We start from the raw sequence: 15098 nt of genomic DNA on the forward strand, positions 1-15098 counted from the left end.
ACCAAGGATTGCGTGAGTTTGTTTACTATTGTTTACTGTTGTTCACTTTCCTACTATAATCCAGGATGACCTGAAATAGCCTCTGTAGCCCAGGCTAGCCTACAGCACCCTCTGTAGCCCAAGCTGGCTTTAAACTCACAGCAATCCTCTCGCCTCAGCTCTCACGTGCTGGAATTCACCCTAGTACTATAGGCCTCAGAAAGTACCTCCTACAAAGATCAGACACAGTGGGTAGAGGAACGACACGGATAGCCTCCAGGTCCTGGTCAGCCATTTAAAAACTGCCTTTTACAAGTCTCACTCAGCCTGGCTTCCTCAGGGAGAAATGGAGTATGTCATTTACCTACCCTGCTGACTCTGATCAAATCAAACAACTTATATCAAACTATTTTGACACCAGAACTTTCCTTCCTTCAAATCCCCACCTGCCCCCGAAATAACCTTCCTCTCAGTCCTCATGAGTCTCCTACTGACAGACAGCATAGATTAGGGAGCTGACTAGACTTGGGTCACAGAAGTAGCTGTGACTAAAGCTGGCACCAAACTTGCCTCAGAGCTCAGATCAAAATGAAGAGTACTTTGATTCCTCCACACAACTCAGTGGGCCACTCCCCACAGCTAGCGACTCATCTCTCACACAGAAGCATCCAGCTGCAGTGGCTAGACTTCCACACATACTGGACAGAGAAAAATGGGAAAGGACTTCGGCGTTGCCGGGATGAAAAGAAATTTTCATCGATGCTAGCTGTTTTTCTGGTACGTGGGCCCATGCTATTAGGAAAGCTCTCTCCTTCGGACATCTTCCCCAGCCAATACCTAACTCAGCACAAGACTGTGATGAGAAGGCACCCGGCCTCACATTAACTGAGGTGCTGTTGTATGCACTGCTGCTAATGGATCATTAAAAAGCTGGGAGTCTGAGAAACCACAGCCATGTCTGAAGAGTGCTTGCTGGCCCCAGCAGCCCGGCCTGCTGGCAGAGCGGGCTGCCTAATACCAACTCCAGGAAGACGGGGAACAGAAGAAGGCCAACGCAGCTTGCTGGTTTTTGGCTGAGTAGGGAATTGACACAGACCACCTCCGGCTCCTGTCTGGAAGTTTTGAGATCAGAGAGCTTCAGGCACAGCTGGGTTCACAGCTGCACCATTTGGAGCATTGGACTCATTAATATTCATGAGCCATCCCCACCAATCGGCAGAGTGGATGCCATTAGCCTAGCATCTGTCGGGTTTTGTGAGGGTTGTGTATGGAGTTTTTTCCCCCTTTGAAATGAACTTCTTTTGACATTTTGGATTTGCCTCTGTGGGTTTTCTATCCTCGCTTCGCTCTGATGCATCATAGAAAGGGAAGGCCCAGGGGAGGCGGCAGGAAGGAGGGATGAACAGCAGCCAGGGTTTTGCATCTGCCTGTTGACAAACTTTATTTCTCTTTTAGCACCTGGCACCTCAGACAGGCTTCCAAGATGGAGGCAGCATCAGGTAAATTATACCTAACAAGGTTCATGCCCAGATCTGTGAGAAGAGCTGCATCCTAGCTCTCTGGAAAACCGTCTCTCCTGCAGTGGTGAACTTGAGTCACACACATAATGCAGGAGAGTTCCAGTGCACAGGTCTACAGTGTTATTTCCACGCTGATAAATTCATGATTTATGAAAGTAACTCCTGCCAGCTCTCACTCCCTCCTTCCCTGCTACAGCTTGTTAGACACAAATTGCAACAACAGTCTTAAATACTTGCATTTTATTTCAGGCCAAAGCCCCTCGACTCTGAACTAAATGCCAGGCCAGTCCCACAATGCAGGCCAGTAGTGCCACAGCTGAGGTGGACCGCACAGCTGGAGTGGATGGCCAGAGTGAGACACACACACAAACCTAAGAGCAGAGCAGTGGCAAGGTGAGCCCGGCACTCAGCCCGCCCTAGCACTCCAGCTAGCAGCCCCTGCTCTCTGCAGAGCCCATTCAGCAGCAGGAGACAGGAGCCGCACTGTCTGCAGGACAGCTTAGGTCTCCTTACCTCCATCCCCAGCCCTCACTTCCCGGCCGAAACAAAGCCTGTGGCCCCACTGGACTGAACTTGCAGCTTCCAAGGAATGCAGCCGTAGGCCCTGGCAGTCAAAGCTCTGGGGTCATGGAGTTATTAAGAGAGGAAGAAAAGGATCTGAAAAAGGGAGCCCACTTCAATCCTGCAGAAACACCAGCTCTACTTTATAAGCAGAAGATGGGCAGCCCAGACTGCCCAAGCAACGCCTCCGACCTGTTCCTTTCCCTCTGGCTGTGCCAGCCATGCCTGGATAGGCTTTAACTGCCTACACCTCTCAGGCCCCACTTAACCTGGTGAGGTCTTGGAAGATGCTGGAAAGCCCAGCAAATAGTCACATTGTGGCCACAAGGCAAGGAGGGGGCAACTACATCTTTGCTACCTTGTCCACACAAGGAGGCAAGCAAGAGGTCAGCCTCCCACAACCAAAATCTCCAGGGGCTACAGCAAAAATGGAAGCCTGCCAAGAAGGGAATAGAACGATAGGAACTGTCTGTTGGGACAATGTCCAACATGGAATGTCCAACATGGCAGCTAAAGATCTACCACGAAGGGGTTCTCCAACATTCACCATTCGCCTGTGACAGTTCTCTTTAAACAAACACCTGAAGAAACTCACCTCCTGGGAAAGTAAATACAGTTCTATTTAAAACCAACAGCTTCTGGGCCCTGCACCTAACTCACAAACACCAGTGTGGTGTTTGTTCCCATGGAGGAGCTGTAGCAGGCAGCCAGAACCTCTGCATGACAAACCTGCGCAGATTTGAATGGAGGATGCTCAACCCGACTTCCCCACACCCGCCCTGTCCTCAACCCCACCTGAATGTGACCCTGGCGGCATCTTCTCCACCACCCAGGAGAACAGAGAGAACAGCCACAGCTCACTTTCCCCACACTGTGTCTAGCTGACCAGGATCCAAAGGCACAGCAGGGTCCCCTGCCACAGCCCTTCTCGCAGGCTGGGACCCAGAGAGTCCCTCATCTGGTCTTGCCGGATCACAGCAGGCTGGCGAGGAGCTGGGTGGCAGCATGGGGCTGTCTAAGGATGGGCCTTCAGAGTCGATTACTGGAGCCCAGGTTTCTACGTGGTCCTTCTCTTCACTGAGAGGTGGTGAAGGGGAATTCCTCCTTCCTGATCTTGGAAGAAAGCAGCAACTGGGAAGAAAAGAGAGAGGGAAGGAAAGATGGGCGTGACTGGATGATAAAAATGGAAAGACGGGCATAGATAGACAGACAGACCCCATGTCCATTCACTGATGTATTCAGCCATAAAAACCAATGAAGTATAGAGAGACACATGCTGCAGCCGATCGAGTGCCTCAGTGGGTGGAAGGCCCCTGCTGCCAAGCCTGATGACTTGCTTCAGTCCCCAGAACACACAGGGCAGGAAGAGAGAACTGTCCTCTGACCTCCACATATGCCACGGCTACACACATGCAAACATAAACACTCTAACAAAATAAACTAAAAGGTGATTTTAAAAAAATATTTAAAGCAGCAAGTGGTGGTGGCCCATACCTTTAATCCCAGCATTCAGGAGGCAGAGGCAGGCAGATGTCTAAATTCAAGGCTAGGCTAGTCTAGAGCGAGTTCCAGGACAGCCATGGTTACACAGAGAAACCCTGCCTTGAAACACAGACAGCAGCTGTAAAGCATTACGCCCAATACACAAAAGCACCCCATAAGGCTCTGTGTCTGCAGTGTCCAGGGCAGGCAGATCCCGACAGAAAGTAGACTATGGTTACTAGGGGCAATGGAGAGCCGTCGCTCACGGATGTATCGTTTCTTCATTTAGAGTAGGTACATACATAGTCTGGGAGCTGGGGATGTGGCTTGATGGTAAAACACAAACACAAGTGAAGCCCTAGGCTTCATTTCCACCCAGAACCACAATAAGTAATTAATTAATTAATTTGAAAAGAGCCTGCCATGGAGGTGCACACCTCTAATCCCAGCACTCAGGAGGCAGGCAGATCCCTGTCAGTTTGAGACCAGCCCGGTCTACACAGCAAGTGGCCTACATAGTGAGTAGATCTATACTGCTGGGGCTACACAATGAGACCCTGTCAAGGAAGGAAAGAAGGAAAGAAGGGGAAGGAGGGAGGAAAGGAGGAGTGTTCTAACATTGACAGAGTGTTATTTAGACACCTGGAATGCCTGAGCTCAAGTCTGAGGCAGAAAGATCACCATAAAAGGAAGCCTGGGATACAGTGACTCCAGGCCAGTATGGGCCACAGAGTAAGAATCTGCCTTAAACAAAAACAAAACAGTCAGCCAAGGAGGCTCTTCCCCTTCCTTCTCCCTAGGTTTTAACAGGACCTCTAGTTTCCCATTCAAGAAAGAGAACCATGGGCTGGAGAGATGGCTCAGCGGTTAAGAGCACCCGATTGCTCTTCCAGAGGTCCTGAGTTCAATTCCCAGCAACCACATGGTGGCTCACAACCATCTGTAAAGAGATCCGATGCCCTCTTCTGGTGTGTCTGAAGACAGCTGCAGTGTACTTATATATAATAAATGAATAAATCTTTAAAAAAAAAAAAAGGGGGGTTGGGGATTTAGCTCAGTGGTAGAGCGCTTGCCTAGCAAGCACAAGGCCCTGGGTTCGGTCCCCAGCTCTGGAAAAAAAAAAAAAAAGAAAAAAAAAAGATGAAAAAAAAAAAAAAAGAAAGAAAGAGAGAGAGAGAACCATGCCTTTCCAATGGTACCAACGCTGTGACGTTACTCCCCCAACATGCGGGCACCCCAGTGGGTGTCATGTCACCGGGCACAGTAACCCCAGCCCTGAGTACCGAACAGCTCCTACCTGTTAAGTTGGTCTCCTTTAGCCAGGTGAGAGGTGCTCTGCCTCTCCTCCTGGGCCCAGCCACAGTTGGACATAGCATAGGAAAGAATGGCGTCAGACACCGTCATGGAGCCCCGGCCCTGGACACAGGCTTCGATCTCGGGCACTGAGAGCTGGCTTTGGAGGAAGAGATGCAACTGACTGTCGGACAGGAGAACCACGCTCTGCAGGACCCTGCAGCAACAGAGCAAACACCACAGGGCACGTGGGACGCAGTCGTCTCCTGCTCCACCCCGCCCCACCCCAGCTGGGCTTTGGCTTCATGGAGCACTGGCGATGGGAGGGCACAGGGGAAAATGCCACCAGAACATGGCTGCAGGAGCAAGGCAAGGTTGCATCCAGCCTTCCTGTGGCTCCGCCTCCACAATGGTGGGCTGTGCTAATGTCCACTCACTTTTCCAGGAAATGCTGGAGACCTTGACGTCGCTTCTCAATAAACTCATCAGAGCTGCCAAAGAAAGTGGACTTTCCGGGAAGTTCTGGTACAGGCCTGTGGAGTCGTAGTGCAGCACCCAAGGTAAATGAAACATCACCCCAACCCCACCCAAAAGAATCCTGAGAAAGAGGACCAGTCAATATAGTTGGCTTTTACTAAGGGCTTGACAGAGTTAGCACTGCCCTATGGCAGGCACTTTGCATTAAATGTCCACAAACGTGGCATTTAGTCCTCCTAAAAGCTCCAGGAGAGAGCTATTAGTGTCCTCCTTGTAGAAAACCAGAAAGGGGACATGAAACTCCAGTGTCACAAAACAAAGCCAGCACCCAGGTCTATGATTCCAAACTTATGCTGCTACAGCACTGCACCTAGTATGCCCACTTCCCACATCACAGCACTGCACCTAGTATGCCCACTTCCCACATCACAGCACTGCACCTAGTATGCCCACTTCCCACATCACAGCACTGCACCTAGTATGCCCACTTCCCACATTACAGCACTGCACCTAGTATGCCCACTTTCCACATCACAGCACTGCACCTAGTATGCCCACTTCCCACATCACAGCACTGCACCTAGTATGCCCACTTTCCACATCACAGCACTGCACCTAGTATGCCCACTTCCCACATCACAGCACTGCACCTAGTATGCCCACTTCCCACGTCACAGCACTGCACCTAGTAAGCCCACTTTCCACATCACTTGCTTTTTTTCTCTTTTTTACTGAAGGTTCGGGGGGGGGGGGGCTCTTGATATCTTAGGTACTCACAGAGGCCAGAAGAGAAAATGAGATCCCCTGGGACTGTGATCACAGGCAGTTGTGGGCACTCTGGGTTTGGCAACCCACGTCTTCTGCAAGAGCAGCAAGTGCTCCTAAGTCTAGAACTTGCAGTAATCCTCCAGTCTCTGCTTCCTAGGTGGGAGGATTTCAAGCCTGCTCCACTACACCCAGCTCTCCTGCTTTGCTCTGCACAGGTGTAGGGGAGCACGTGCGTACACATACGTGTGGAAGCCCAGGGCTGAGAGAGGGTGTCTTACTTGATCACCCTCCCTTCCTTTGCTGGAATAGTCTCTCCCTGCACCCAGAACCCCTCCGTTAGCTAGCCTCACTGGCTATCAGGCCCCTAGGGTCCCTGTCTCTGTTTCTCAGCACTAGGAATACAGGCTTTTCCCATGGGTGCTAAGGACCTGAGCTCAGCTCATGCCTTCCAACACCATTTACCCAACATGCACCTCCCTCACACCAGCTCCAGACAGTAATGTATGCTGGGTCCTTGAGTTAGAACTACTCCAAGTCAGACATACTGCCATGCGCCTATAATTTCCACTGCTGTGCAAGCTCAGGCAAGAACATGGGGCATCTGAGGCCAGGCTGGGGCTTCACACATAGGCTCTATCTCAGAAAGCAAAACCAAACCAAACCAAACTAAACCAAGCTAAACCAAACCAAAGAGTACTCCAACCCCAGAATTTTCTAAAAATGAGGTGAGTTGTGGCAAGTTACTGTTACACTTTCTCAGCTTCTGTTACAAAGCACAAAGACCATCTTTTTAAATTGTTATGTGGGAGGAGGAGTCTGTGTATGTACACTTCTTTTTTCCTGTTCATACAGTTCTTCTAGGCCACATGATGTGAACGGAGGGAGGATTACTGGCTTCTTCTCACTGACTTACAACACCTGAGTTCAAGCATTTCTCAAGCTCTTCAATGTGACATGTTCTAAGTTCTTTTCCCTCAAAACTCCCAGCTCCCTTAGTCACCCCCAGAATCCATTCAGACCTAAGAAGGCACAAGAGCAAACTCACACCAAGCCCGCGTTCCTCTGTAGCTGCTTCCTCAGCCACACAAACTCACGGTAGCGCCGTCGCACACAGGAGGTCTTGGCAGTAAAGGCCTTGCTGTTCGTCTACGGGAACATGGGAGAAAGTCCAAAGAGTTTAAATGGGAAAAGCCTTAGTCCCACATGAGTTCACCACCACCACCACCACCACCACCACCACCACCACCACCACCACCCTCGTTGTGGAGACAGATTATCACACTATCAGGTCCCAGACCAAGATGCTGCCAGGCACCCTGAAAGCAAATGTTTCCACTCAAGCCCTCCCTCTCCCCACTCTTCCTTGTCAATCTTCTGTCTCAGAATGTTGGGAACACCCACAAATCATTTCTACCTCAGCCCGGCCCCCAGCCCTGCAGCTGACCCATTACAGAAGCCTAACTCACATGGAGGAATATCTTATAATCCACATAAGAATTCCAGGAGCCCTCATTCTGCAGCCGGGGGTCCTGAACTCGCACGGTGATCACCTCCTGCAGGTTAGAAAAAAGATACCCCAACTTCAGTTCAGCCACACAGAAGGAATGCGATTTGGTTTTGGTTTTAGAGTCCAGGCTGGCAGGAAGTCACTAGGTAGGCTACCTCCCTTCACCATGTGGCAATTCTCACACATTTGCCTCCTCAGTGTTGAGATCAATGAGGCACCACACCCAGGAAGCAAGGCAGCTCTGATCACCCAGTAGTATCCAGTTTCTTAGTACCAACCTTCAGGGTTGGGGATTTAGCTCAGTGGTAGAGCGCTTGCCTAGCAAGTGCAAGGCCCTGGCAAGGCCCTGGGTTCGGTCCCCTGCTCCAAAAAAAAGAAAAGAAAAGAAAAAGTACCAACCTTCAGTCATTTCTCCATTCATTCAATAAGCATTTCCTGAGCATCAGCGCATGTCAGGCACTGTGCTAAGATAAACATTCATAAACAAGGGATGAAACTCCCCGTTCTCCAGAATTTTATAGTGCAGGCCTGTAATCCTACCTTGGAAGGCTGAGGCAGGAGCATCAAAAGTTCAAGGCCTTACCTGAGGAACTGGGTGATAATCAATTAATCAATCAATCAATCAATAATGAGCTATGGACAGTGGCTCCCTCCTGTAATCCCAACACTCAGGGAGAGGCAGGAGGACTGCCATCAAGTTGAGTGTCAGCCGGGTCCACTTAGCAAGCTCTAGGCCAAACGGGACTATACAGAGAGACTCTCTCAATAAATAAAAAGAGAGCTAGGAAGAGAAACGTATGGCTCACTCTCGAGCTGAGCACCCACAAGGCCCTGAGTTTAATGTGCACGGGGAAACAGTAAACAAATAAGAACAAAGTACAATGATAAACGTGTACGAAATGTCCTAATGAGCCCCATGTCTTGGGTGATAACCGAAAACTTCATTTTAAAAGGGCTTACAACATTCTAGGACATTCTAACCAATGGGAGAGTTAGTAAGGAGGCTCGCTTCTCAGCACACACACCTGCTACTTCTTTCCTTCTCCTGGCTTTAATTTGAAACACCAAGAGTATTAACAGGGAAAAAGCACCGCAGACGATGCTCTGCCATCTGTGTCCCCTCCCCCTAAGTGGCCCTCCGACTCTGACCCACCTGGAGACCCTGCTTACCTCCAGCTCTTGGTTCTCCAACATCCTACACCAAAAGCCCATCGGAAGAGAACATCTGGGGAGGAGCAGAGGACATGGAAGGACGCACAGTTAGCGTGTCCGTACTGGGTTCTCGCAGAGCAAAACCCCCAAAAGTTTTTCACAGACGTCCCTTGGGGAAATCCAGGTAGGTAACTTTCCCCTCAACCCCAATTATGTGTAAAACCTGAAAGAGGAAGGGGGAAAACCCCATATTAGCTAAAAACCCTGGGGAATTTGCCTCCATCCAGACTACTACTAAAGGTGGACACTCTAAAGGCCACCTCAGTCTAGAGCTCCTGGGGACATGAGGAGAGTGTGTTGTGGCCAGAGAGGCAGGTGGGTTCCATTGTAAACTTTTGCTGGAGGACTGCGGCTTAGCAGTCTTCTGAACTCAGCTTTGAAAAGGAGCCTACCAGCGCCCCCTCCTGGTTGTTTAGAGACAACTAATTCCTCACAATTACCAATCTCTCTTTGTCTGGCTAACCAAAGGTCACCTCCATTCAGGTGAGTGGTCCTAGGAGCACCCAACTGAAGAGTCCAGTTACAGTTTACCACCTTCTCTTACCAGCTCCCCAGAAATGGAGCCAACCGTTATAATCAATTCCCATCCTGACACGCCCGCCATCCGGTTTGCACCTCTGCCTGAGCACCCCACAGCTTCTCGGGTCAACTCAGGATGCGTTCTGCTCCTTTGTAAAGATTCATTAAAGCCTAAGCCACTGATTTCCCCCAGTGTGGCAGTTTATGTGTACAGCGACATCGCCCACTCCAACAAGGGGACCATGAAGGCTGTAGCACAGGGTTACTGGATTCCAAAGGGGCCCATGATGTCACCTTCTGTTAAAATACAGCACTAATCTTGTTACTCCTAGAACCACTCCAACAGCATCCACCCTGCCTGCCGCCTCCACCCCTTCCTCTCTCTTAAGAGCAGAACAATAAGGTTTAATTTCCCTTTCCAATTTACCTTGAAATGAAAACTGACTTCAGCCAATATGTACTGCCAACAAACGATCCCGGCTGGCTCCTGGGAAAACGAGACCATCTCTAAGCTCTCCCTCTCCTCCTCCCATGCCCATTCGCACACCCACTCGCTTTTACAGTCCCACAATTAATTTTAAACACATTCTCTTATTAGTTCTGCCTCACCATTAGAAGAGTGCGTAATGAGCTTCCGTCTATTTTATGTTTTGCTAACATAGGGCTAATGTTTCAAAGGAAGGGGAACTCGTTTATAGCATGAAATTAGCAGAGCAAACAGCTTTCGCAATTCTTTCCAACATCCCAGAAGGTGTCTCTACAGACAGACCCCACGCGCAGGGACAAAGCTCCACGCGGCAGATTGACAAAACTGAGCTAGGCTGTGGAGCAAACCTGGAGGTTTTGTGATGTCGGCACCATAATAAACAGCATTCTTGCTGACGATCTGACTTTTCCTCCAGAGCAGTCGCCACCTCCAAGAGCCCCTAAACTGAAATGCAGGGGACCTCAATCCCCCAATAACCCAATACGACAGTCCAGATGAAATAGACAAAGATCTGTGACCAAAGCCAACAGACTTTCTGTGAATAATTAACCTGATGGGATCCCCCCTCTTCTCTTTTTAGGCACTTGCTGACCGCCAGCAGAAGAACAGAAAGTTAAGTATTCTGAAGTGGTTTTTGGTTTGGGTTGGTTTGTGTTTGTAGTACAACAGAAAAGATGACAAGAAAGGTCATCTACGCACTTAGAGGATGTCATCAGACGTTTGGTCTAAAGAAGAGTTTGTTAGGGGCCTGCAGCACCCCCATGTGGAAGTTTTTCTCCTTTATTTTGGAGCTACTGTCATACAGAAACAAATAACCATAAACTGGCTTTTAAGGCGCTCCAAGCCTCCTGCGACTCTGGACGTTCAAAGGGCACTGAGGAGTTTCTGGTTGTCAATTTCCTTAAAACGCTGACACTGCAAAAACCAGGCTCCATTTCTAACAACCACTGCTCCCAGTTGACATCCTTCCTAAAAAGACCACTCTTTCGGAAGAAAACGGAGCTCAGTTCCATTCCTGGAGAAGCATCGAGTTCTGAACTTCAACTCTATGACCTGTCCGAAGAGGCGGACCTGTGTACCCATAAAGGAAGGACAGAATCAAGTAACCTCCAAAGGTTAAGAAGCTTGCTCAATGCTAACTACATTTCCGCGGCCTTTTCCATCCTGCCTCAAGTGTTCTTTGCTTCCCTCAACAATACTGGCACCAACAGTCCTGGGGAAGGGCCAGAGCTTTCGGGAGTGTACTAAGTTTGACGCATTGTAAAGCTCGCAACTGCTAATTCAGGGGAGCAATTCAAAGCCTTCTCATTTTCTCTCCCACTTAAACTACTTCAAGGGACACGTTAAAAACACATCAGGCTGTAAAAAAAGATTGCACCAAGGAGACCTTTCTTGCTCACTCTTGAGCCTCTGGTGTTACAGACAGCGACTCAAAAACCTCGCCTTTCTAAATACCCCACGGGTGTTCGAGGAGACTCTTCCGCCAGACAACCTGGCCTGTCCATCAAACAGCTGTTTCACCTTTCAGTCGGTAACCTACTCCTTTCAGCTGAAAGTAATAAAGGCGAGCATAATTTCCAGTATCTGCGAAAAGTATCTCCCATTTCCTTCCACTCCCGGCCACTTGGGTAGACATCCCTAAATTCTGACTCCGGCCACTCCTTTCCATTCTTTAGCAAACTTAGATGGAAACCAGCCAAAATGGTCCCTCTCTTTTCCCGGCAAAACTCGGAACGGAAAGACACCTTCTAATTTCAAAGTATATTGAAAAGCCAGGCTTCCTTTCTTCTTGGGTCCCAGCAAGCCCTCACTTTCACACCGGGCGGTAAGACGCACCTTCCCTAGCGTGTCAACCGAGGCCAACACTTAAATGTCACCACTACTGCTCAAGTCGACAACCCATTCCCCAGCAGCACCTACGAGCCGCGGCCCCGCCCACGCCCCCTCACCTGAGAGCAGCAGCAGCAGCTCTCTATAGCGACACCACCAGCACCGAACCATATAGCCAGATGCAGATTCCGGCTTCTCCTTCCGGGTGAGTCGCCGGCGCCCCAGTGCACGACGGGAGGCGGCTCCCGACGGGCCAATCCTGAGTGTCCAGGACGCCCCACCCCTGAAGACCAGGGCTCTCAGTGGTGATCGCCGGTCAGCGGAGAATCACCGCCACGCCCAGGCCTCAGCTGAAATCCACATCTTTCCGGAAATCGCTTGGGGCGTGAGAGGCGGAGCGCAAGGACCGAGACCCGGTGAAGTCCACTCGGGTGCCGCGTTCCGCCCACGGCCGTCAGGCGGGCCAATCAACGCTCAGGAAGTCTTTAAAGGCCGGCGAAAGCATCTTGGGATCCTAAGTATCTCCTGGGTGTTACAGAGTAATTAGAGTGGGAGGTTTCTCGCGTTCCAGAAGCTTTAGACGATCTCGATAGTCCAGGCTTGAATCTCGGAGGTTGCAATTCCCCATCTGAAATGTCAAGGGCACTGCCAGTTAAATTTGGAAAAGCCACGGATTATCCCAGCAAAAAACACACGAAGTTGACAACTCCTCAAACAGTTGTCAAACCCAAAGCAGGCCCATGCAGTTAGTAAACAAGAAAAAGCCGGTGAAAATGCTAATTATAGAGATATCTAAATTCCTCTTAAGCCAATGGAAATGGCTCATGCCCCGAATCCTAACACTTGGAAAGTTGAAGACAAAGTGAGTTCCAGGATATAGACTGAAGCTGTCTGAAGATACAAACGAAAAGCCTCTCTGATCTGTTAAAAAGTTAATTTTACATCTGTAATCCCACCACTTGGAAGCAGAGGCAGGAACTGAAGGCCAACGCCAACTACATTAGTTTCAGGCTAGCTTGGGGTGCTTAAAAGCAAAACAGCTGTAGAAATGACTTGAGAAGATGAATTCAGCACCCACAAATTCACGCCGCTCACAAATTCCTGCAACTCCAACTTCAATGGATCGAGGCATACTCACACCAAAAATGAATATTTATTACTTTTTATTTTGCGTAGCTGAGTATTTTGCCTATAAGTATGGGTGTGTACCATAGATCTACCTGAAACCCTTAGGGGACAGATGAGGGCCTTAGATCTCCTAGGACTGGAGTTACAAGTGGTTGGGACCATTGTGTGGGTGCTGAGAACTGAACTCTGCCCCTATACAAGGGCAAAAGGTGCTCTTAACCTCAAAGTCATTTCTCAATCCCAACTCCCCTTAAAAACTTATGAGCACTAATAAGAATGTGGGTGAGAGGGAAACACAGCACTACACTGACTGTGGCCTTGAGCTACTCCCAAAGCACAATGGTAGTTACCTATCCAGACGGATATTAGTCCTACAACTCAAAACAGAACTTCTCAGACCTTTGATCTCAGGATCCCTTTAAACAAACATTTGAAATCATAAGGACATCTTATAGTATTGGGAAATGTAGGACAGTCATTGACTTAGAAATAAAAATTGAGAGACTGAGGCAGGAGAGAGAAAGCACATCAGTTAAGAGCACTTGTTCTTGCAGAAGACCTGGGTTCAGTTCCCAGAACACATATGAGGGCTCTCATCCACTGTTCTGACACCCTCATCTAGCCTCTAGGAGCACTACACTCATGAGGAGTACTACTTAACGTGCAAGCAAGACATCCATAGGCAGGCATAAAATTAAACCCCAAAGATATTTTGTTAAAATATTTTATGATCTATATTTTCAAAGACAGAACAGCAAGAGGAACAGCTCTGCGTTACGATTTTGTAAATCTCTTTAGTATCTGGCTTAGGAGACAGCTGGATTCTTTTTTTTTTTTTTTTTTTTTTTTTTTTTAAGAGTTGAGGACCAAATCCAGGGCCTTGCGCTTGCTAGGCAAGTGCTCTACCACTGAGCTAAATCCCCAACCCCAACAGCTGGATTCTTATTTGCTTTTTCATTTCTCTTTCATGCTCTATTGTTTTGGCAGATGAAGAATAACGAACGCTATGGGAAAGGGGGTATTTTTAGCTTTCTCCAGCAGCGGGGATACCCTCTCCATCTCTGTCTCTGATTTCATTTTGAGATTAAAGTCTTGTTATCCAGCTTGGGCTGGCCCAAGATCAGGATTACCTCAAATGCAAAATGCGCAGTGCTCCTACCTCAGCCTTGCAAGTGCTGGCTATACAGGTGCACTATCATATCATGCCCAGCTGACAAGTGCTGATTTCTTTGTAAAGACGTGTGTGTGTGTGTGTGTGTGTGTGTGTGTGTGTGTGTGTGTGTGTGTGTTTATGTGTACTACTTGCTTATACAGGTACCCAGGGGGGCCAGAAGAGGATTGTTGAGGGGTTGGTTATGTTGCTATGTATTGTAATGCTAAATTGTATTCTGGAAGGTCTGGACTTACAAGGGACTTGTCGTGTTAAACAAGCTTTGTTGTGCAAACCTCGTTCTGTGATTTCAAACTATTGGTTAAATAAAATTGACTACAGCCGATTACTGGAGGGATTAGAAGTGGGTGGGGTTTGAGTTACCTGGTTGGGAGGGAGAAGAGAAAGGAGAGAGGAGAGACCAGGTAGAGGAAGAAGAGGGAAAGGGGAGGAGAAAGCCAGAAGGGGAGATGTACCACGAACACATAGCCAGGAAAAACAGCAAGTATCTGGAGTACACCGCTAGGGAAGTATCCAGGTCAACAGTTAAAAGACTAGATTAGGGGTTACCCCCCAGTAATTGTAATAAAATAGCCATCCATCGTCTGAGTCTCATTATTTGTAAACTATTCGGGGATAAGCTTAAAGTGGCTGTACTACAGAGGATGTCAGATTCCCGGCAACTTGAGTTACTCATTCAAATGCAAATATTGGGAACCAAACCCTGGTCCTGTAAGAGCATCACACACTCTTTTATTTTATTTTTTCCTTCTTTTTTTCAGAGCTGGGGACCAAACCCAGGGCCTTGCGTTTGCTAGGCAAGCGCTCTACCACTAAGCTAAATCCCAAATCAGACACTCTTAAACACTGAGCTATACTGCAAGCTCCCACCAAGTGTTGGTTCTTTAAAAGTTGGGTGCAAAACAGAATCTGAAACTGTATCCAAAACATCTGCCCAAAAGTCAGATGTGGTGGTAGGTCATGCTCGCAATCACAGCCCTTCTCCAGAAGCTGCACCACCAAGACTGCCTCACCTTTGAAGCCAGCATGGGCTACACAGTGAGTTCTAGTGAAAGACCCCCTCCCAGAAAGGGAATTGTACAAGCCCAAGGCCCTCAACTAAAGAAGTAAAAAATAAGTTTTTAGATATGTGGGACAAGCTGACCCATCATTTAGACGAAACAG

General features: G+C 48.7%; 1 protein-coding gene across 10 annotated transcripts; it reads right to left on the bottom strand.

The window, feature by feature from the left end:
* Positions 1 to 1394: 1394 nt before the first annotated feature.
* On the bottom strand, positions 1395 to 11845 carry Snx11 (sorting nexin 11). 10 transcript variants are annotated; one of them, XR_015630628.1, is made up of 9 exons: positions 11755 to 11816; positions 9746 to 9805; positions 8758 to 8812; positions 7547 to 7633; positions 7126 to 7226; positions 6090 to 6172; positions 5273 to 5368; positions 4840 to 5052; positions 1725 to 3191 (listed from the first exon to the last, which is right to left on the bottom strand). XR_015630628.1 is itself a non-coding variant. In NM_001012012.2 (8 exons), exons 3-8 carry the CDS (start codon positions 8797 to 8799, stop codon positions 2918 to 2920), a joined length of 813 nt encoding a protein of 270 aa, NP_001012012.2. In that variant the 5' UTR covers positions 8800 to 8812; positions 9746 to 9805; positions 11755 to 11845; the 3' UTR covers positions 1395 to 2917. The 10 variants fall into 10 exon arrangements, 6 of the variants coding, with proteins under 6 accessions (NP_001012012.2, NP_001186098.1, XP_087428291.1 ...); XR_015630629.1 differs by having other exon boundaries at positions 8758 to 8962; NM_001012012.2 differs by lacking the exon at positions 6090 to 6172 and having other exon boundaries at positions 1395 to 3191; positions 11755 to 11845.
* Between the last annotated feature and the right edge of the window lie 3253 nt (positions 11846 to 15098).

Source organism: Rattus norvegicus, chromosome 10 (assembly GCF_021556685.1).
Source record: "Rattus norvegicus strain SHRSP/BbbUtx chromosome 10, alternate assembly SHRSP_T2T, whole genome shotgun sequence".
Taxonomy (NCBI): domain Eukaryota; kingdom Metazoa; phylum Chordata; class Mammalia; order Rodentia; family Muridae; genus Rattus; species Rattus norvegicus.

Bases quoted from the DNA above. Each gene is read 5' to 3' on its own strand.
- Snx11 (NM_001199169.1), bottom strand. From the start codon at position 8,799: ATGGGCTTTTGGTGTAGGATGTTGGAGAACCAAGAGCTGGAG. The intron at 5,369-7,125 runs GTGAGTTTGCTC...ACGACTCCACAG, and splicing joins CAGAGGAACGCGGGCTTGGT to GCCTGTACCAGAACTTCCCG. The intron at 3,192-4,839 runs GTAGGAGCTGTT...TTTTCTTCCCAG, and splicing joins AAAGGAGACCAACTTAACAG to TTGCTGCTTTCTTCCAAGAT.